The 24191-nt window shown below is 31.1% G+C and overlaps 2 protein-coding genes across 3 annotated transcripts; one reads left to right on the forward strand and one right to left on the reverse strand.

Moving 5' to 3' along the window:
* The first annotated feature begins 3141 nt into the window (after positions 1–3141).
* On the forward strand, positions 3142–6701 carry LOC125865759 (ribose-phosphate pyrophosphokinase 4). The gene is made up of 7 exons (XM_049545996.1): positions 3142–3337; positions 4393–4708; positions 4982–5077; positions 5170–5238; positions 5327–5455; positions 6054–6153; positions 6246–6701. Exons 1-7 carry the CDS (start codon positions 3213–3215, stop codon positions 6374–6376), a joined length of 966 nt encoding a protein of 321 aa, XP_049401953.1. The 5' UTR covers positions 3142–3212; the 3' UTR covers positions 6377–6701.
* A 352-nt stretch (positions 6702–7053) lies between these two features.
* LOC125864325 (protein MEI2-like 2) lies at positions 7054–16066 on the reverse strand. 2 transcript variants are annotated; one of them, XM_049544258.1, is made up of 13 exons: positions 15778–16066; positions 13196–13249; positions 12965–13093; positions 12419–12882; positions 11581–11739; positions 11387–11503; positions 11120–11271; positions 9853–9944; positions 8787–9717; positions 8617–8701; positions 8425–8493; positions 7802–7981; positions 7054–7618 (listed from the first exon to the last, which is right to left on the reverse strand). In XM_049544258.1, the coding sequence occupies exons 2-13, from the start codon at positions 13236–13238 to the stop codon at positions 7490–7492; spliced, it is 2550 nt and encodes an 849-aa protein (XP_049400215.1). In that variant the 5' UTR covers positions 13239–13249; positions 15778–16066; the 3' UTR covers positions 7054–7489. The 2 variants fall into 2 exon arrangements, with proteins under 2 accessions (XP_049400215.1, XP_049400214.1); XM_049544257.1 differs by having other exon boundaries at positions 13196–13261; positions 15778–16065.
* Positions 16067–24191: the final 8125 nt, after the last annotated feature.

Consider the following 24191-nt stretch of genomic DNA (forward strand, 5'->3'; position numbering starts at 1 on the left):
GAGCATTTACAATCATTCTATCGTACTCAATTTTGGATGGTGATACTTGAGGATATAATTGTAATGAATATGCCTTGTATCAATTAAAATAAGATTTGTTAAATAGTTAGTACTAATAATCAACTAAATTTTTAATATTGACAAATCAATTTTAATTACCATATTTGTTATGTAAGATAAGATTTGGATTGTCTCTGTAACTCAATGGAAAAATAATCTCGTTTTACATTTTATTAAGACGAAAATTATGTCTTTCCTTCAAATATGATTTTCAGAAATGTTATATCATTTCATACTAAATTAATTTGGTATGTTTCGCATTTTTTAAGTTTAATTTCGTTATTTTGCGATGCCGCAAATCAGTGACCATAGTTTGTTTGATTTTGACTTATACATACTTATATAATAGATAATAATGAATTTGACTTTCAACAAATTTTTTAATTAAATCACATTAACACCTTACACTGTTACACATGTAGAAATATATTTTTTTATAAAAAGAAGAAGCAATTATCTTCGTTAATTAATTATACAAAAAAAAGACATGTTCAATCAAGGCAGAGTAATCAAAGTTACAATGTTTAAACAAGTAGTATCGTGATAAATATGTAACTATATACTTCAATATGATATTCAATATCTCAATATTTCTTTTATAAAAATTGAATACCATATCGAATACCAAAATATTAAAATGTATATCAGATATCATAATACTGAAATCATAGTATAAAAAATATTTAATTCCATAAGGTAATCCATATTTATTTTACCATGCCTACCCCTACCTAAAATATACACTTCATTGACACTTTGTATATGCTTCATATATAGTTGACCTCCATTTGTTCGCCAACATTGTGCACATACAATTCAAAAACACATTATAAAATTCAATTGATTATACATACCGCTGATGTCTTCATATACATACAAATACATTCAATTTTTGCTTTAAAAATACATATTTATAATATATATATATATATATTTACAACAAGATATCGTATCCATAGTATATCAATTAGAATTAAACTTTTCATATTTATATTTATTATTTTAATAGTTCTATACTTCTATTAATGAAAAGGGGTAAAAACATGCATTAAGTGGATAAAGGCTAGAAACTCTTCATTGAATGTGGCTCATAATCAGTATCTGTGCAGTGAGATATTTTTATGAAATTTTCAAATTTCGATGATTATCTAAATCAGTAAGACATCAAAGTTTAACACACACATTCTTCTATATTATTTCCTAAATACAAAAATAAATATGTATTAAAAATTTAATGGAAAGGCATTCGTGAGTCAAATTTCAAACGAAGGATAAATGTCAACTTTTTTCACAAAGGCATAATACATGCATACTTTTTTTTGGGGGGTGGGTGGGTGGGTGGGTGGATAAATTAAACTAATACATGCATACTTATTCTTTGCTTAATTTCACTTTAAATTCTTGTCCTTCAATTTTAAACGTGCAGAAATAAACACATAAATTTATATAAAATTGTATAAATAAACACGCTCGTTCTACTTAATAATTCATGAGAAAACACTTAAACTGATTTATATTATATCTTATAAGACACATATTATGTCAAACAAAAGGTACATATCTATTTAACACCTTGTTGTATTGAATTGTATTGTGTTGTGTATTATATTATTATATTGTTTTAGTTTAAATATAATGTTTGTTTTAATTATTACTTAACTTTTATTATATTGTATCATTTAAATTCATCATTAGGTAACAATAACAAAAATACTCATTTTGTGTAACAATTTATTTAATGTAATTGCATCGTCACCTTAATATTTTCTTCTCACTTTGTCTTTATTTATTTTTTTAATAAAATTTATTCTTTATCGTACCTTTTTCATATAGTAGCTCTATCTCATACCCTAATTTTCTTATTATATTTATCATGAAATTATAGATATGTACTATTACGATATATTCAAACATTGTATTGGATAAAACAATACAACAACGTAATATAATAGAGAAAATGACATAAATAGTCCCTTAATTATATGAGTAGGTCTAAAATGGTCCATTAACTATACACTTAACGGATTTAGTCCTTCAACTATTCAAAAACTTATCAGTTTTGGTCCCTTAACTATACACTTGCTGGTTTTAGTCCCTTAACTATAAACTTACCGATTTTAGTCCTTTAAGTTTTCAAAAACTTATCAGGTTTGGTCTTTGTCTATTTTTTAATCAAACAACTTAGGTTTCTATTAACGAAATTCGTGCCACGAGAAATTAAATCCTTTAGCAATTTTTTCTATTGTTTCTCTCTCCGCTACTTTTTCTTCAAATTAACCTTATGCGAAGAACTTTAACCTCAACGATTTAAAATAAAATTCACAATGAAAGAAAATATAAGTCATAATTTTATTCAATGGAGAATAAAATGAAGCATATTATTGCTACTAATGACTTGAATATGTTAAACTTTATTATGAAAAGAAAAAAATTATTACCCGTTAAATCCAAAGTTTGTACTCCACTGAGTTCATTGAACAAAATTTGTTTAATTTTTCAAAAATTGAAATTTATAAAATGAGAGATTTGTAATTTTTTTATTTACTTAAAATAGATCAATTTTATTATTCTATTCATTTTATTATACGTAAAGAAATTTGAGTAAATTAAATAAAATATGCATTGATTAGCATATTCAAGTGCGGATTCAAGTCATTAACAACAATTATATGCTTAATTTTATCCTCATTGAATAAAAATAGGACTTATATCTTCTTTCCTCATTAATTTTATTTTTAATCGTTAACGTTATTGTTCTTTTCCTAAGAGTAGTTTGAAGAAAAAAAGGCCGGGGATAGAGAAACAACTTAAAAAATGGGTTAAAGATTTAGTTTCACGAAGATTTCCGTTAATATAAACCTTAGCTATTTGTATTTTAAAAATGGACAAAGACTAAACTTGGTAAGTTTATAGTTAAGAGACTAAAACCGGTAAGTGTATAGTTAAGGAACCAAAGCTACTAAGTTTTTGAATAGTTAAATGACTAAATATGTTAAGTGTATAGTTAATTAACCATTTTAGACCTATTCTATAGTTAAGGGACTATTTATGTCATTTTCTCTAATATAATACATACACCGAGTTGCTGTAGGACTAAAACCCTCAGCTGTTTCTCACAGAGTCTCTGTATCTCTGCTATAGTGGAAGTTTAGATGGAGAATTCAGCTATGAAGAAGAAGAAGCAAGTGCTTCTCTATTACTGTGTTGAGATGGAAGATGTTGCTCGCAAAATAGCTTCGGAATCCGATTATATTATCCTCCATTCTATTAACTGGAGGTTTTATTCTCTTTTACACGCTTTATATCTCTTGTTATTGTATTTGTATCATCTGCTTGCTATATACGCAAATTCGTAATCTTTACTTGAATTTCATGTAGGAAAAATAAGTGGGTCGAATCCAAAATCGAATAAAGATTCCTCCTTTTCTTGTTGGGATTTGGGGGTGATTCAGATTGTGTATTGGGATGGGTGATGTTTCATGTTTAAAGGGTTAAAATGGGGGAATTATGATTTGGGTCGAATTCAAAATGAGTTAATAGAAGTGGAGCTAGGATTTTGAGTTTATGGGTTCTGGATTTTGGAAATTGCAGCTTGTTAAGGTTCTTGATTAATTATTTTTACAAATTAAGTGGATTTTTAAATGCAAATACATGGTTTGAGGCGAAGTTGTTCGGTTCTGTTGAACTGTAGGTGAAGCTGTAGCTCCACTCCTGCCAAAATCGAATCAAGGTTCCTCCTTTTTGTTGTAGAAAGCTTTTCTTTTGGTGAGGGGGTAAGAGAGGGGGGGGGGGGGATTCAAGTTATTATCCCTACCTTTGAAGCTTCCTTCATTTGTACTGTCATTGCTTTTCTTTCTTCATTTAACATGTTGTTGTCATGTTAAAAGGGTAAAATGAAGGAAGCTTCAATATAATTTTGGTGTTATGAATAGTCTTAGACTAAGGTAAAGTAAACGCATAGACATTATTTTCTAGTAGTGTGTGACACAGATGCTTGGGCAGTAAATTTCGATTGAGGAAAGACTAGAATCAGTCAGTATACTATACCTTAATCTGGCATTAGTTTCTTCAGTTTAGTGGTAAAAAAGGTGAATGTTTTCAACAATAGCAAGGGTAAAGGAAAAGGGTTATAAGTTATAACATCATTTTTGCATTGGTTACACAAAGTTCGATTGTCAAGTTCCTGCATATTATGTGTTGGCCAAATAATCAGGCTTTCAATTGGCAATTTGTATGCTAATAGCCTTGAAATGATGCTATTATTTGTACCATAGTTGGCATTGACTCTTTCCTGTGGCAAATGCTTATCAATATGATGGATTCATGTGCCAGGAGTTTTGCTGATGGTTTCCCAAATCTCTTTATAAACAATGCACATGATATCCGCGGGCAGCATGTTGCTTTTCTAGCATCTTTCAGCTCACCTGCAGTCATCTTTGAACAGCTTTCTGTGATATTCGCACTTCCAAGGCTGTTTGTCGCCTCATTTACGCTTGTGTTACCTTTCTTCCCAACTGGTACCTTTGAGAGGATGGAAGAAGAAGGAGATGTGGCCACTGCATTTACCATGGCCAGAATAATATCAAATATTCCAATATCAAGGGGTGGTCCGACCAGCTTAGTTATCTATGACATACATGCATTGCAGGTTGATCTATTTGTACATTTTGTACTCACGTTGCTCTGTTATTTGATGTGATTGTCACTTTGGCTATTTGTATCCTAGATTCTTTAATTTAATTGGTAATTGGAGTTTGCGATCCTTCGGAAGCATGAATTCTTTCTCTTTCACATAATCATGTTATACATCCTATTTTAGCTTTTAGGTTATTCTTTTTCTGTGTGCGTTCCCAGAGAAGTCCATAGTTATACTGCAAATTTCACCTTTCTAATGGTGAACATACTTCTCTCTGTTCTGCAGGAGAGGTTCTATTTTGGAGATCATGTGCTGCCTCTGTTTGAGACTGGAATTCCACTGCTGAAGCAACGGCTTCAGCAGCTTCCTGACTCTGAAAAGGTGGGCTGGAGTCCTGCTGAGCTTTTTTATTTGTGTTTTTTCAATAAATTATCTTGACTGTAGTGACATTCTAATGTCATTTTATTTTCCAGATAGTTATAGCCTTTCCTGATGATGGAGCTTGGAAGAGGTTTCACAAGCAACTAGTTCATTATCCCACTGTTAGTTAAAAATTATAATTTCCTACTTTGATTTCTGCCTGTTACCCAATCTTGAACTCTTGTATAATCAGCAGATTATGTCATTTAGGTTATCTGCACTAAAGTGCGTGAAGGTGATAAGAGAATTGTCAGGCTAAAAGAGGGTAATCCTGCTGGCTGTCATGTGGTCATTGTTGATGATTTGGTCCAGTCCGGAGGTACCCTAATTGAATGCCAGGTACTACTGCCTCTTTAGATCTGATAAGGATTCTTAATATATTTGTCAAGTGTACTTAAATGTGTCTACTCCCCAGTATGTGACAATCACTTGAAACTTTTAACACCTCTTGGTCCAGCTGGTTTGTTTAGCAAATCTTCATCTCATGGAACTCTGGTTTTACCGTGTTCTTTACTCTTATTGAGTTTTTCCAGGGTGTAAAAAGGATCTGTCTTTGGTTGGTTGAGTAATCGTTCTGATTGCTCTGTGTCATTATTTACCTTCTTGCCTTCAGCAGTGAGGATATTCTTGGGGTTTTTACCCTCTAACTGGATGAGGCAAACTTAAGGATCCCAACAATCCACGTCAAATTGGATTATTGAATTAAAAAGCCGAAAAAAGAAGGGAAAAGGAGGTAGGAAGTTAGAGAATGCACAATAAGAGTCCTTCACTTTAAAACTAGCAACATTCTTGGATTACAGAAATCTCCTTTTAAGGTCCACACCTCCACCTTTTAATGCACTGTTGTTAAAAGGCGTGGTGCTACTCAACTTTGATGAGTTCGTTCATATGACAAGTTGCTAATATTGTACTTCTTTGATGCTATGGTTAACCCCAGAAAGTTTTGGCCGCTCATGGTGCATCAAAAGTTAGTGCTTATGTGACCCATGGAATTTTCCCAAACCGGTCATGGGAGCGTTTTCTTCACAAGAATGATGGTAACTCTCTGAAATTATATCCACCTTCCTTTTAGTTTCAGCATCTCCTTATTATCCGAGTTTCTGACATCGCCAATGTTTTTGTTGTGAAGGCTCCGAGAAAGCATTCACTTACTTTTGGACCACGGATTCATGTCCTCATACTGTGAAAGCCGTCGCTAATAATGCTCCATTTGAAGTTATTAGTTTGGCAGGATCAATAGCTGATGCTCTTCAAATCTAAGAATACTAGCCAGGATCAATTTGCTGTTGTAACAGATACTTGTCTTGTTGCTTCCCCATGTAACAGTCACTGTTTGTTTTATGCTATGAACTCTTATCAACACTACTGCCAACATCAAATTACAAGAATTCAATAGTTCCCTAGCAATTGACAACGGGGATTTGATTGTTCAATGGTGAGAACGCAACACGTGATAGGTGGATTAGGCGCATGATTGGAGTTCGAACATGTAGACAAAAGATCGATATCTCTTTAACTATTCAACATAACAATATTTCACAGGTCCTGTAACAGTCGTGTATTTGTTTTTGAAACTGATTTATCATGTTATGTTATATATTATGTTCACTAGAATACCATTTTGCTATTGCAACCAAAAATTGTTCAAATAAACAACATCGTTACCTGCATTAACCTTTAAACCCAAACAGTGAATAAAGTCATATTGTTGTTGCAACATAAAAACCACCACCAACCCCTCAAAGGTTCTTTATCTGGTGAACCATAACAAATCAATCGACTATGCCTCAATACCAAACTAGTCGAGATTGATAATACAGATCTTATATCCTTATTCCATTAACTATCATAACAATGACCATTCGATAACATACAACACAGATTTCCATAGACAACAAAAGCTCCAGTTTAACCGCAACTGAGATAAATACAACAGTAGCCAGTCATTACATGATTCAAGAAAGAATGCAGGGTCTGTTAATCTCCATCCTATACACTTATGAAACAGCCCCACAAGTATAACATCAAAAAGTATGCATTAGTCAAGAGAATCCCACCACAACAAGAAGCATAACAGCCAAACTGGCAAAAGCATATCAGCAGAGAGAGGCTTCACAAGTTGGCTGAATGCTTAAACCTTATTTGTTACTTTCCCCCCACTGTTAAATAGATCAATTGTCATCATTCTACATATAAACAAAATGCTCTCGGCCTCTGTAACAATTCGTCCTACATGCTCTAGAGTGTCCTTCGTCCAAAAAGCAGACACAACTAGCACACATAAGTAACCATATGCAGTTTCCTGGTTTCATTGATAAATTATGTACTCGAATTTCTATTCACAGTTAGAACACTCATTGCCACGGTTGAGGGTCAGCTGCTTCCGGTGAATAGCTCTGGTCTCCCATCTAGATCGCCTGTTGGGCTATCAAGAGAATCTCCTGAATATGACCCATCAGGCCGACGGATACAAATATTCAGATTGCTGGATGGAAAAGTTTCCTGGACAAACCAAAAAAGCAATCAGTTTATAAGCATATGACACCGTGTTATTTCTGCTAGAGGACAACAGTTATGGAGGATAGACTTGTTTCTCAGACAATCTAGATGTTTTCGTAAGCCCAACAAAGTTAATTCACCACAAAGGAGTTATTCAGTTACACTATACTCTATGACTAATTGTACCTCATCAGCTGCCTCTTGGCCCTCTGACTGGAAAAGAATTGGTCGGCATCTTTTGTCTTCATTCATCAAGCTTGAGTTCTGGAAGTGAGTAACCAGAGCTACCTTTCCCTGGATACGTGCGTAAGCCAATGATGCAACTTTTTCACTGTTAAACTTTTCCCACTTCTTTCCATTGAATGCCTGCACAAGTTTCTAAGTTTATATCCATTCTAGAATATATAGAACATCCAGATCAGTTATGGAGACAAATATATACATGCAAACTTTTCCTGAAACAGAGAATTACACCACATTCAATGGCTGCAAAATCTTCACCAAATAAATACTCCCTATGTCCCAATTTATGCATCATATTCTCCTTTTTTAGCCTGTCCCATAAAGAATGTCTTACTTATTTTAAAACAATTTTACTTTAAACTTCTCATTTTACGCTTAGATGGGTTATAGTCTCAAAAATGTCTATGGCCTATTTTAGACCACAAGTTTTCCTTTCTTTCTTATACTCCGCGTCTAGTCAAAACACTGCAACATAAACTGGGACGGAGGAACTATGTGGTTATTATAGTTTATGCTTGCTACACGCCAGAAAACAACCACCAAAAGGAATTGGGAAAGAACTCAACCTCATAAAAGGAGACGATATGTGCAGGAGACACCATGTTAATGAAGGCATAACCAACATTACATTTATTCTGAAACAGCAAAACAGTGAAACAATTAGTTCTACCTTCAGTATAAACAAGGCACTCAAAGTTTAGAGATTAGTTCTGTATGAACTTATCAAAAAATATCAACAAATGAAAGAAATACACTACCTTGAAATCAATTGGCAAATAGATGAAATCGTATGTACTCTTATGAGACTCATCAATTGCTGCAAGTAGCATCTTTGAAGTGTACCTTAAATGAAGAAGAAAAACACAAACTATTAAGCATTAAAAATCTTACCAAAACGCACATGATTTACAATTTCGATAGTTCTTACTTGTTTGGGATGTTCTTAATCATCAAGGTGGTCCTTGTATCTCCTCCATTCATGATCTTCTCCAAATCAAGCTGATACTGTTTCTTGTTGTCAATCTGATTACCACCACTTTCAATTTTTCGATTTCGACCACGTTCAATCAGTCCTTCACCATTAACGGTTCCTGATCCTCCATATGAGCCATTTCCGAAAAATATAGGTCCATTCCTAGTCAATGGCATCATTCTAGAGCTAGGAGAACCACTTTCAGTAAAGTTCCCAGTAAGAGCACCACCCATGTTCATTGCTCCAAGGCTACCTATATTCATCACCTGACTTGCACTGTTATGACTAGAACCTCCACTGCCAAATGCATGTGGGTTTATATATGATGTTTGAGGAGATTCCGGGAAAAAACCAAAATGCCTATCCAGAGGATTTCCGGATGGAGCAGACCCCACGTGATGGGATCCAAGGAAAGAGCTTTGCCTACGTGAATGGAGATAGCCTTGTCCTTGTCCATTTGATGCGAATGGATGTGCCATTGATGAAGCTGGCCAGATAGGAGAGTCGGAACGCTCTGAGTGAATAGGGGGACTACCCCAAAGAAACTGTGGACCAGAAAGTGTTCCAGTACCGGATGCCTTAGAGTTACCAAATGGCGTAGATCCCATGCTTAAAGCTGGTTTCTGCTCAGGGACTGAAAAAGAATGCTGATAACCCACTCCTTGCGACGACTTTGGACTAGAAGTTACCTGATTCAAATGCCCAACCCTTGCAGGATCTTTACCAATGGGTGCAATCTTCGGACTTGAGAGGTGTCCAGGAAGAATAGAGGCAAGCCCTGGCATAAGATTACCGTTTACAGGGCTGAGATTTCTCAGACCAGGTGATTGACTATAACCTCGCAACGGATTGGGTTCAACTGGACTGCCGAAGTTTGACCAGCTGCCTGTTAGATATAACACCATTATCACATCATCTTATCCAGGTTATAGACTCTCCCAGGTTAACATCAGCAGTCATACTACTTCATCAAAAGTTAAAGAAATATTAAAAACAGCATCTATTACGATAATGGAAATACCTGGAGGAGAGCTGGCAACCGGTGATCCAACTGAGTGCCTAAATGATCGAATTTCATCGTGTTCCAATTCTTGAGTTAGTTGCTGCATCAAACTAGACATGAAAAGAAAATTAATTTTCTTCCTAACTGGTCAACAACTTGCATAATATACCAAGCAAATAAACAAAAGCCTCTGCAGAAGGAGAGCGATTATAACAGATTTATTGGGAAAAGGAAAAGGCTGGAGAATACACTAATGCATCTTTCAGACGTTCTTTATATGTATTTGATTCACACTCATCAGCTGTTTGTAACATTCAAAGCAAATTTTGAAAGGGAAGGGAGGTGAGGGGAGTGTTGGAAGAGGCCAAATATCACCCTAGAACAAGGCCTACAGCCAAATACCCTCACATAGAAAGGCAAGCGTGATACAAGTAACAGAGACCTGCCTACATTGACTAATGCAAACAAAAACATAGAATGACTAACATCATAGCCAACAGTCTATATTCAACAAGTAAAAATAAATAAAAATTCACCCTTGAAAACTAAACTCGGTGAAGTCACCAGTGAGATTCAAACATCAGATACATTACTAAACAGAAAAATTATTATAGCACCATAGTAATACATATAAGGCAAAGCAAAATATGTGGCTACAGCATTGCCATCTGTCACAATTCATCCATTGAATTATTAGGCTAAAGATGTGAAGGAGGCAGTTAAAAACCCTGAAATACTTGAAACAGAAACGTAAGCATAACAAAACCAAACATATTTGTAGCAGAATTCCGCTTTTGCAGCTATACTTTGACAGTAAGATAAGTCCAAAATCCATATTGCTGGGGCAGTGGTGTTCTGTTATTACCGGATCAATGGTGTTGCAGGCTACTAACAGAAGATAACACCCAAAAAGAAAGTAACTCCTATCACCAGTCAACTTGCAGTGATACAATTTGACTGTCAATGAGTTAAGCCCAAAATCCATATTAATGGAGCAATGAGGTTGTAGGCTCCTAACAGAGCATTTCATCCACCATAGAAAGAAATTTCATCACTAAATCAACATGCAAAAAGATCCAAGAAATCTTAGCATGCTAAATACTAAAGGGGTTATTTTTCACTTCACTTTCTTTCTTTTGCATCAAGTTATCTTCCTTTTTCTCATGCATGTCTGTCCATAAGCACTTGTAAATTGGGGCAAAATACTAGCTTATAAATTTCATTTATAAATTACACCGGAAAGTGAAAAGAAATGCAAATTTTTAATAGCAGAACCAGAACATACTTTCGACGGGCTCCACCAGGCCGGCTGGGTTCAAGTTTTATCCGCTTTCCAGCTATGTCACTACGATTTAATGCTTTAAGAGCTGCATCAGCTGCTCTGACATCATAGAATTCAATGAATTTATGATGGCGTTTATGTGGTGTCTCTCTGATCTGTATTTTGCATAACATAATTTAGTGAAGCTTAAAAGTTTTGGAATTGTGGATAAACACAAGAATAACAAAATAATATTAGCATTAACAGTGAACAATCAAGTAAAATTGATACCTCCTTGACTTCCCCATACACTCCAAAGATTTGCCGAAGATCCTCATTGGATACCGATGGATCCAAGTTGAACACGACAAGAGTTCCTTGGTTAATATCTTTCTCTGATGGATTTTCCTGGATGCAGCAACAAAGAACATTAGTTAGAATTGTCTTTCCATGTTAGCATATGTCTACATAATGTGGATTCGAACCTTAGGAATGGAAAAATGAATGTCGAGCTTTCTTCGTCTCAAGGGCTTATTTTGTAGAGCACGCATTGCAGTTCGAGCAGCTCGGATGTCATAGTAAGATATCATCACAAAGCCCCTATGCTTGCATGCAGTATATAGGGTTCTGATATCACCAAATTGCTTAAAAAAAAAGGTATAGTAACACTAGGTTAGAAGTCTCCCATCAAAATCGATACAGATCAAGGACTCCAGTGACAAATGAAGTGAAAAAAGTCTTTTAAGAATTAATAGACAAACACAAAGCAGAGAAACAGAAAAAGAGACAGGAAGCAAGCTCTGAAAACGGAAGCATCGGTTGAATATAATACAGAAGCTAAAGTACAGACTACGGGTCAAATTCTTCAACTTCTATTCATTAGCCAAAAGAATTTTTTTTTAAAAACCCAACCTAACCAGAATAAATCCCAGTCATCTGTTTTTATTCTGTCTTAATTCCATAGAAGCAAAACAGATGACACCTCTGAGCCCAGTGATAGGTGACCAGAGAAACTAGATCAGGAAGGGGAGGCAGTCCAGTGAGCATCCCGCATTAGCAGGATTCGGGGAAGGGTCACACCCCGAGGGGTGTGATGTAGACATCCTACCCTAATGCAAGCATTAGTGGCTGCTTCCACGGCTCGAGCGTGTGACCTTGACAACTTTACCGTTCAAGCATATGAAATCATCCAAAAGAAAATATTCCTAGCACAAACAGAATGAACAAGCATTTCAACTGCAAATCTGCAATAAATGAAGCACGGAAAAAAGAATAGCAAGTTAACAGAGGCAAATTTAAAGAATATGGTAAGTTAAGCATTACCTCAAAGAGAGATTTCAACTCCGAGTCCTCAACGTTGCTGTTAATATTTCGAACGAATAATGTCCTTGATGGATGCTCTCCATATGGGTGTTCCCCCACAACAGTTGCAGCACCATTTGGAACACTGTAATGTCCACTACTGCTTCCAGGAATACCATCGTACATGCTTAAGGTTGCAAAACCATTAAGTAAATTATTTTGATCCTCAGGTTCCATTTCTAGTCCTCCACTGCCAAAAAAATCATCTTCCAAGTCCTCCAGCTGAGACGGTAATCCACTAAGATCAAAGTCATCCATTAAGCCTGCTAGTAGCTCATCTTCATCCCCTGGAAGCAAGAACCCAACTGGACTTGACTCAACCTCTTCTAACGGATCTTTAATTTTATCTTCCAATTGAAGCTTGCTTAAGCTAGGTGAGCTATCATCAATGGATTGACCATAGTGCTCGGACTCATTGAAGTTTACTGCACATCAACAAAAACAGTTAGAAGATTTGGTCAAAAATTGAAGGACACCAAGACAATCGAAAAAAAAGATTATACTCACATTTTGCATGAGGTAGCACAGGCAATGAGCTAGAGAACAAGCTTGTATCAGTTGATGCATGATATGCGGCAGATCCAAGGGGAATGGCCCAAGCATTCTTCTCTTTGTAAGGAGTCTTTGTTGAAGCAGCTATTCGGACGTAAAAGAATGTAACGTATAAATTCATCGAGAGCATAACAAAATTGTATCAAACTGGTGTATGCTTTACATAGGCTAAAAGAATAGGTTTACCTTCAGAGACGTTTGACATAGGTTTCTTTAAAGGCTTCTCCATCTAGTCAGTTCCTGCAAATATGACTAAGAAATAAAATGCCGTGAGAAGCATGATTCAAAAAGGGTAAGTACCTAGAACTAAAATGTTAAGTGCTATACATGCGATTTGCCTAATAATATCAAATAGAACTCTTTCAATAAGCTTAGCAAGGTGACTTGATCAAACAAGTGACATAACACATAAAATACATACAAAGAGCACTAAGATTGTTGGCAAGGAGCAGAAGTAGCAAATCGTATTCAATAACTATGTATTTAATTTGTATAGAAGAGCTACATATTAAGAAAGGTATTTTGGACCAGATAGATATTGGAAGAAGTTTAGCACAAAGTTTCCTAAGAACCCAAAGAATGAAATAAAATCAGAACATATTCATCATTGTAGCAGGAAGTGAGTTGTTCACATCAAGTTAACCTAAAGGTTTTTGAACATCTATGAGTTAACAAACAAAATATTTGTTCTCAGATATTTCAACAAAAGTACTAACTGACATGAATAATTAGTATAATAACATAAAGAGTTTCAAAACTTGCAATTAGGCATATGTATTCTACAGTGATGAGCATTTGAGTGCATAAAGATAAACTGAAAACCATGCTTGCATGGAACAAAAATTCACAAGTTACGAACAGTTACACAAGGGAAGAGCAATATCCTATACTTGAAAAAGAACTAAGCACCAGAAGAGCAACCATTCAATATATATCACGAAGTTAAGATCTCTCTTTCCCCCGTTTTTACTGTGAGGCCATTATACTGTCACATAATATTAAATCAACATGTAACAAGGAAGAGTCCACAAGAAGTACCAAAACATTCTCAACCTATTCATCCTTTTGATAGCATACTTCTCAACCTATTCATTAAGAAATGGCAATATGAATAATAAGCTAGGCTGCTAAATTTAGAGAACATCTAAGTCTATAAAAAAAATTATCGAGTACAAAAATGAAATTGTCTCAAATAGAACAGGACAAATACAGAGGAGTTTATAAAGTTGAACCAAACTAGGTTGGGATTGAGAAGTAGATTTGTAGTACGAAATATTAACTAAAAGTCCAATGCTTTGGTAAACCGCAATAGAACTGAAACAGCTCCAGACAAAAAGGAAAAGATCACCCATGATTCCAACTGCTAAACCAACCCAAACCGAAAATCAACCGACATTTATCAAATCTCATTGCCACACAAAGAAAGAAACACTAGAAACATGATTGCCATCATTGTCAACTGAAATCAACTGAAACCGTTAATTACCAATATCATTATCAACATAGCCATATAACATAGCCAATAAGTAATGACAACACTAACATAAAGCTCAGCTACTAACTTTTAACTTAAAAGTTCATGGGAACCCACAATAGAAGGTGAAACAATTTCAGCCCCAAAACAAAAAGGAAAAGATCAGCTCTTGGATTATACTTGCTGGTCAACCCAATATCATATCAAAGATACTGAAACTCATCAAACCACATAAGCAAACTTGCAAAGAAATGCTAAACAAACAAATGATTCACCATTATTACCTCCCATGAAAAATGAAATCAGCCCAAAAAAAAAAATCACAACCTTTTACACCTAAAACCAAAGTAACACAATCTGCCACACAATCAGACGAAATTCAACAAATTCAAGCAAGAATCCGAACACCGACTTAAATTTCTAAAAAGTAAAAATATTCTACTGATATTAAGTCCTCGGGATTCACTTTATTAGCTGGTCAACCATACCCCGTATCAAAAAAGCTGAAACTAACAAAGAAACTCTAAAGCAAACAATCGATTTCAACATTCCTACCTCCCATAAAAACTAAAATTAGCTCAAACCAAAGAATAACACAATCTGCCACACAAAACACATGAAATTCAATGAATTCAAACAAGAACTCGCACACCCACTTAAATTTCCAAAAAATAAAATATTTTACTGATATTAAGTTCTTGGTATTCACTTTAATTGCTGGTCAACCATACCCCATATCAAAAAAGCTGGAACTAGCAAAGGAACTCTAAACAAATAGAGTAACTGATTTCACCATTTTTACCTACCATAAAGCTGAAATTAGCTAAAACCCAAAACAAGATCACAACTTTTTACAATTAAGACCAAAGAGTAACACAATCTGCCACACAAAACACACAAAATTCAAGAATTCAAGCAAAGTTCCAAAAATAAAATACTCTACTGAACTTATCAAACCCCATAAGCATATTAAGTTCTTAGAATTCACTTTAATTGCTGGTCAACCATACCCCATATCAAAAAAAAACTGAAACTACCAAAAAAAACTCCAAACAAACAATTGATTTCACCATTCTTACCTCCCATAAAAACTAAAATCAGCTAAAACCCAACAAAGATCACAACTTTTTACACCTAAAACCAAAAATACAACAAAATCAACAACCCCACGACACAAAATTCAATGAATTAAACCAAGAACTCAAACACCCACTTAAAATTTCCCCAAATAAATATATTCTACTAACACAAAAAGCCCAAAAAATCCCAAAAAAAAAGTGGAATAAAAAATTACCTCATGAAACGGTTGCAATTGGACCAAAATCAGGATGATCGCACACTCCCAACACAAAGCTAATACAAAAAAAAGAGTCCCCAAGAGATGATTTAGCAGCAAAGAAGAAAGAAAACAGTTTTCGTAAAAACAGAGGAATTGTTTGCTTCTACACTTTCACTTCCTTTTCTCCCGCCGTGACACCAGTGAAGAACTTCTAGAGAGAGAAACCCAAAAACCAAAATTGGCACAAAAGAGGAGAGAGAGGAGAATGATTGGAGCTTAGAGAGAGAGAGCTCAGAAAGTATATATAATTGCAGAAAAAGTTAACACACACCAAAAACACAAAAGGTAAAGAAAAATAAATGCTTAAGATCTTCAAGTTTTTTTTACCTTTGAATTAATTCAGATTCGTGTCGAAAAAGTCAAAAGATAATTTATTTTAAAATTTGTATTCGAGATCTTTGATTAAAAAATTTTTTTTTGCATGTATAAATTTTTTAACTAAAGATATATCGAGTTCGATATTATAATCTTTAATGATTATCAACTACTTATTTTGTTTGGATAGTAGTTATGTATTGTATTATTAGTTTAAATATAATATTTGTTTTGGTTGTTATTTAAATTTTATTACATTGTATCATACAAATCTATTGTTATGTAATGACGAGAAGTCTCATTTTATGTGATAATCTATTTGGTGTGATTATGTCGTTATCATCGTATCCAATTTTTCTTATAGGTGTATCATTTAAATTATTGGTGTGTGACATTATGTCAAGATGAATAATGCACAATCTATCCAAACGTCATATTTAGTAAAAGAATATAATACTATACGATATAATATAATACAATATATTATGAAACAATATCAACAACCATTATACAATATAATATAATACGATATACTCCCTCCGTCCCTTTTTAGTTGTCCACTTTAGAAATGACACACAGATTAAGGCAACAATGATTAGCACAGTGAAGTTACAATTTTACCCTTATGACAACTTTTCACTTAAAAATTACAACCACTTATTTGAATTCAAGTGAAATAAATTGGAGGGAAACAACATACACTTTTACAATTTTCAAGAAGTGTAAATAAGGGTATAATAGGAAAAAATTTGTTGTTCTTTCTTGATTTGTCAAAATGGACAACTAAATAGGGACAACTAAAAAAGGAAATATGGACAAGTAAATAGGGACGGAGGGAGTATTATGGAACAATATCAACAACCATTCAAACAAAGTGTTAAAAGTATATAAACTCAAGGTAAAAGACTATTTTTTTTTTGTCAAAAAGTTTAGATCTCGAAGAAGAAAAAGGTATTTTCTAATCATATAATTTATTTGTAAGATTTAAGTTCATGATCTTTTATTAGGAATATATTTTACTAAAAGTAACTTTACACACACGATTTAAATATAAAATCTCTTTAGTATTAAGAATGTCTTTGATAAAAAAAAAATAACATTATTCATACATCTAAAGTTCAACATCATAATCTTTGATACTTATCAATTAAAAATACACAAACCTAAAAGTTAAAAAAAATTATCAGAAAATCAAAATTTTAAAAATAAAATTACTATTTGTCAAAGACAATTCACTTACAAGATTTGTGTTCGAGATTTTCATTAAGGACCTACTATACTAAAAGTAACTTTGTTCACACAATTCAAATTATAAAATGTTTATTAAGAATACTTTTTTGTCAAAAAATGACTTCATTCACGTACCTCAAGTTTGACATCGTAATCTTTCATGATTATCAATGAAATATATATAAAAAAATAAAATAAGAGTTTTGTTTTTTTGGTCAAGAAGTCTAATTTCGAAAGAAAAAAAAGTATGTTACCTACCAAAGATAATTTATTTGAAAGACTGAGCTTGAAATCTCTCCCTAAAAATATTATACTAAAATAACTTTATTCGCGTGACTTAAATATAATTTTTTTTATTAAAGATTATAAAAAAATAACTCTTATTTACGTGACTCAAATTTAACACCATAATATTTTATAACTATCAACTAAAAATTATACAAACTTAAAGATTAGAGTTTAAATCTTTGTCCTATTAGTGATTAAAAAAAATCACATTTATGCAATCATATACATCTTACAAAATACTACCACTAATTAATAATTATAGGTGAAGTTTATGATGAGCATTAAAATAATAGGTAAGTCTATAGAGAATTTTTTTGGTAAGAGATACTTTTGAATAGTTTTTTACGTAACGTAAATTTAAATTAGTTAGACTCAAATATAATTGTCAAACATTAAATTAGAAAAGGAGAAAAAAAAGGGCAAGCCCATACATGATGGATCTAAGTACCAAAAAGTTGAACTAAATTGAACGATTGTCAATTTACCATCTACATAATTAATTATTATATAATTTTTAATAATTATATAACCTAAACAGCAATTAAAAAACTAAAAGAATTTCAAAAGGTACAATTTCACTATTAAAAAAACATGAAATGTTTTCCCGAATCAATTTCACATTCTTTTCTCTAAAATGAAAATCTTGATAATATTTATTTCTCCATAAATAATCGACGCATTTTTAGTACGAATACTTATTTACTTTATAAAAAGATTATTTAAGTTGTCAACAATTTGAGCTAACATTTTTTTATATTAATTAAATAGTCGTTTAAATTTGTTTTTGATTAGATTTCTTCAAAAATTTTAAAGTAAAATACATGTTCAAACATAACTTCAAATTTCAAAAATCACAACTTCATAATTTCAAAATTTTAAATTTCAACTTCAAATTCTATGACCAAAGGTCAAATGGAATCAGAGCTTAAACTATTCCTAGTTAACGTTACTCCAATAAATTATATCTTCTAAGTGTTAAAATGAGATTTCGAATTTGTGTCCTGAAATAGAAAATCTCCTAGTATATAGTAATTCATTCTTTAATGATCCTTACGCAATACAAAATATATGAATTAATCAAGCTGCGTAATTACAAATATCAAATTTAAAAAAGGGCAATTTCGGAACTTCAAATTTACACAAATATATAGGATAGGAATGATACACATATTACTCATCTCAACATTCAAAAAATAGTGGATAAGAAGGTTTGATTTTTTCACTCACATGATATAAACATTGCTAAATTCCACTTGCTCATTAAATATAAATTTTAGGATATAGTTTTCTTTTTCTTCTCAACTAACTTAAAAAAATTGTGTAAGTTACTAAAAATATATTTTTTATATAGTTAGAGTTGTAGAAATAATATGGGTAAATCACATAAATATCCTATATTAAAAAAATATTTATCATATATGGCAATATAAATTTTCTAACTAAATATAACATTTTTTTTTAATTAAAAAATTGTGCTGTCTATCTTTCTTCACTTCTTTCTCTGCCTTTTTTTCTCTTATGCTTCTTCTTTTTACTTTTCTTCTTCATCGTCTCTTTCTGTGCCATTCTTTCTCTTTCTCCTCTCTTTTTTATTTAATTCTTTTTCTTCTTTTAGAAATTTTCATTTAAATAACTATTCTTAAATGAATAGTTATATTAGATATATTTCATAATTGTATTAAAATCATGAACAATACATGTTCAATACATATTTCAAATTTCACTCATTTTTTAGTGATATCAACCAAAATAATTTAAGTAACACACTTGTAATACATTTTAATATAGGCACAATACATTTGTAATACCTATTGCAAACATCGCTCTTTTTCTTAGTGATACAAATCAAAATATAGATATAATACATGTTTTATACATGAATAATTCATATTGCACACTTCACTCATTTCTTAGTGATACCAACAAGAATAATTTAGGTAACACACTAATAATACATTTATAAGATATGCGCAATACATTTTTAATACATATTGCAACCGTCCCTCATTTTCTTAGTGATAAATCAAAATAATTTATAAGACACATATAATACATGTTTTATTCATGAATAATACAAGTTTAATTCAGTCTATAGGTTATTGTCTTATCGTTCATTAGTTACGTTTTTCATTTATTCTTAATTTTTCTCTTCTAATTTAGTATTGTGTAATACACTTTTAATGCAAATTTAATTCATTTTGTAGTTTATTATTTGTTACTATTAGATTACTTGTTTAATTTATTATTGATATAAGTTTAATTCACTCTATAGATCATTGATTGGTCTTTCATTAGTTACTTTTTTTATTCATGTTTAAATCTCTCTTCTAATTCAACTTTAATATTTGTGTAATATACTTTTAATATAAGTCTATTCATTTTGTAGTTTATTGATTGATTTGTTATGATTGAATTACTTGTTTATTTCATTATTAATACAAGTTTTATTCAGTTTACTGATAACATAATGTTCTTTAGTTTGCTATATTTTGCATTCATGTTTAATTCGCTTCTAATTCAACTTTAATACGTTTGTAATACATTTTTAATTCAACTTTAATTCATTTGACAATTTATTATGTTTCTTCATTTGTTACTATTAGATTACTTGTCTAATTAATTATTGATACAAGTTTTATTCAGTCTTCTAATCATCGACTGTTCATTCGTTTGCTACATTTTGCATTTATGTTTATTTCTCTTCTAATTCAATTTTAATATGTGTGTAATACATTTTTAGTAGTAGTGAAATAATCTGATTTGTCATGTTTTTTTCTTGCACATCACCAATGAACTAGAAAATGAATTAAAAATGTATTACACACATATTAAAGTTGAATTAGAACAGAATTAAACATAAACGCAAAATGTAGCAAACGAAAGAGCAGTCAATGATTCGTAGACTGAATAAAACTTGTATCAATAATGAATTAAACAAGTAATCTAATTGTAACAAATGAAGAGACATTAAGTTGCAAAATGAATTAAAAATGTATTACACACATATTAAAGTTGAATTAGAAGAGAATTAAACATTTAATGCAAAATGCATTAAATTTTTTNATTTTTTTTTTAAAAAAAATAATATAAACATGATAAAAATTCAAATAAAATAGAAAAATAATAATCAAGATGAGCAAACTTCCATTTGAGATATGTTTGTTTCACTATTTAATTCATCAAAAAGTTTTTGTCATCCTTGCTTAATAAGGAGAGACACAGAAAAAAGAGAAAGAAGCGAAAGAGAGAAAGCTGACACAACTTTAATAAAGTAGATACTATTGTTATATATTGCTATAAATGGTAATAATTAGAGTGTATATTTAAAATAAGTAATTATTTTTTAAAAGGAATCCATCCAAGTAATTAATCCAAATAATATTTAGAATAATTATATAATAACAATATATATTGTGCACAAAATAGTATCATAAGAGAATTGACTCTACCATAGGTATAAAATTAAACTATGGTGTAACATGAATGAAACCTGATTTGTACACATATTATCATAGAAAATGTTATTTATTTTTTATTTTGAATCTTTCAAATTATTTTTTTAGGAGATTCGAACCCAATATTTTTAATCCTTCAAGAAAATAATTCATCCTCTTGTAAGAAATAGGGAATAAAATCAATCGATTTATAGAATTAATAAAGATTTCCTTTTCGATTCAATTTTAATTTTTATTAAATATTTTTTTATTCAATTCACACGAATTAACAGAAAAAGATAAATTCTTTACGAAAGACGAAGTAAGTGCTATTAAATAATGTGTCTCCCTTTAATGACTTCTATGTACTCATCGAATCGATTGAACTATGAATTTCAAATACCAAATGTTTAAAAATTGTAAAGATCATGCAAAATAGAACTTTTATAGTTAGCGGAATATTTTAAAAAATAGTATTTGCAACAATTTTTAAAATTTTTTTTTTTTATCTAAATACACAACTTATTTAACCATATTTTTTAAAAATTTCCTACCACTTGAAAAAATGACAAAAATTCATACTCTCTCTTATTCTCGGATATACATCACTTTGCACATCGCAACATTGAGTGATGATTCCGAAACCGAGACCCAATGAATTGGGAGATTAAGGGATGTATCAGAAACTGAGATGTGAAGTATTTGGACGTTTTGGGATCCGAATTCCACTAAATTTAAGGGATTTTTATAATTTGAAAAAAAATAGGAAAATGATGTAATTAACTCTTAACACTATGAGGTTTGTGTAAAAAAACTCTTAGATATTTGAGCAAAATCAACCATAAACAAAATCCGAAGAAACAAGAATATAAACAAAACTCGAACAAACAAGAATATCAACAAAACCTGAAGAAACAAGAATGTTATTGATAAAATAATATAGGTACAATTTTGTTCTTCCCCTGATTCTTTTCTCTCTTTAGATTCCTCCGAAAGCCGTTAATATTCCATAAATTTGCAGAATATTCGAGATGTTTTTTATCATTGATCTTTGTGAATATTTCATAAATTTGCTGAGTATTGGAGATGTTACTTTTATATAGGCATGAACTAGAGTTTAAAGTAGAATAACCTTCAAGAATCCTAATTGGAATCGAATATATCTTGTAGAGTCTCAACTAAAATTGAACACGTTTTACAAAATCACACAAATTTTCAATGTCTTAGAAAATTAATATATAAAAATTAGTGAACTTCCTTAATATATATATATAATTCTTAAATCATATGAAATTAGATTGTTGGTGTACTAATAAGTAATATGGATATGACTTAATTTTTTATACACAAATAATGTAAAGGTCTTATACACGTAATTGAGTTTTCATGTTTTACTTACATATATACTCTTAATTAATGTTTACAATAGTCATTAGTTGACTTTTAATGACATGGCGTGAAAAATCTTCCACGATTGATATATCAAGTAATAAATTAAACTAAAAATAGATACTATAATTAATAATAATTGAGTTATTTTACACATGAAAATTTTGAGAAAACACATATATATACGAGTAAGGTTGTTTTCATACGTCAATTAGTATATTCATAAAAGGTCAATCAAATTCATTTTAATCTGAAGAGCTTGGATAAAACTGATATATAACTATTGATTCGATCTAAGCTCTCTTATTGAGAATTTTATGCTTCGAGAAGTTTCTCAATGAAATACTTGTTTGTTTTTTTTTTGCTTATTTAGGTAACAAAAGAATTATTATGAATAAAATAGAGAATTATTGTGAATATATGCTAGATTATATTCTCATATATAAGAAAAAGAAAAAAAAAACATTTATATTCGATTACTATAGAATAAATATAAACTATAATTATATCAAAAAATCAACAAATAATGAACTATACTGATTTTTTGACTTTTCCTTGATTATTTATAGAATAAATATAAACTCACAATTATATCAATAAAAATCAACAAATAATGAACTATACTGATTTTTTGACTAAATATAATTATTTATAAAATAGTCATGAATTCATTTATAAACTATATTTAAGTCTATGTGCATTTTGAAGTTACTGTCTAATTTTGGCTACTAAAAAAATCAAATAAGAATTTATAAGATTATCCACACACATATTATGAAAAACATATTTTGATAAATTGTATATAGTTTAATCATTACTATCACAATCACAATAATTATGTATTTTATTTTTAGAACTGAATTAAGTCATAAAAATGTGTTGGGCCACTTGTTCATATCATTTAATAAAAAATGACAAAATTATAGCCTATATGAGTTGGATAATATCCTTGTCAGACTTTAGGAAGAAAGCAACCCCATAATTATCTTTGACTTAATTGCACACATCCTATAAGACTTGGCAACTACCTTATCTAATATTTAATAATTATTTGGAAATTTTTTGTCTAGTATATATTTATAAGTAGTTTAAATGATTATCGAAAGTTGCGATAGAGTGATAAGTATTCTTCTGTTTTTTATTTAAAAAGTTGGGGTTTTGTTTTTGAGTACGGAATCATTCGAGTAAAGAGCTTTTACTCCTAAATTTAAATTAATCATGTTTCAAAACAAATATCGAATGGTGAATAAAAAGTTATTTAAATGAGTTTTAAGAACAAAAATGCTAATTTGTCTAAATTTAGAAATTTTGTGTAGGAAACAAAAAAAGGAAGCTTTTAACATCATGAGAGCTTAACATAAAGGACTTTTTACGAGATTTTGATATTTTCCTTGACCTCAAGTACAATGTTAATTTTTGTCAAAGGATTTTTTTTTTCCATTGGTATTTGATATATATTTATATGAGGCTCGATTAAATTTAGATTCATGTTAAAAAGTTTATACTGAACAAAAACAATGATTTACTCATAACTCAAACTCAAAAGATGTGATAAAGAATGAATAAGTACTTATTACCCATCACGATCCTATTTTTATCTATCAAAGTGTAAGGAAGAGAGTTTTTGTCAAAGAGTCATAGACTTAATAATCATTAATATTCCATGAATTTGAATATAATAGATTGTTTAGCTCCCATTAATAACAAACAATG

The sequence above is a fragment of the Solanum stenotomum genome, chromosome 5, assembly GCF_019186545.1.
Source record: "Solanum stenotomum isolate F172 chromosome 5, ASM1918654v1, whole genome shotgun sequence".
NCBI lineage: Eukaryota > Viridiplantae > Streptophyta > Magnoliopsida > Solanales > Solanaceae > Solanum > Solanum stenotomum.

What these genes read in the sequence shown, in the direction of transcription:
- LOC125865759 (XM_049545996.1), top strand. Translation starts at nt 3,213, where the DNA reads ATGGAGAATTCAGCTATGAAGAAGAAGAAGCAAGTGCTTCTCTATTAC. An exon ending in CTCCATTCTATTAACTGGAG is followed by an intron (nt 3,338 to 4,392) that starts GTTTTATTCTCT and finishes TTCATGTGCCAG; the next exon opens with GAGTTTTGCTGATGGTTTCC. An exon ending in GTACCCTAATTGAATGCCAG is followed by an intron (nt 5,456 to 6,053) that starts GTACTACTGCCT and finishes GGTTAACCCCAG; the next exon opens with AAAGTTTTGGCCGCTCATGG.
- LOC125864325 (XM_049544258.1), bottom strand. Translation starts at nt 13,238, where the DNA reads ATGGAGAAGCCTTTAAAGAAACCTATGTCAAACGTCTCTGAAG. An exon ending in ATATCGTCTCCTTTTATGAG is followed by an intron (nt 7,982 to 8,424) that starts GTTGAGTTCTTT and finishes AAACTTGTGCAG; the next exon opens with GCATTCAATGGAAAGAAGTG. An exon ending in GCCAAGAGGCAGCTGATGAG is followed by an intron (nt 7,619 to 7,801) that starts GTACAATTAGTC and finishes TGGTTTGTCCAG; the next exon opens with GAAACTTTTCCATCCAGCAA.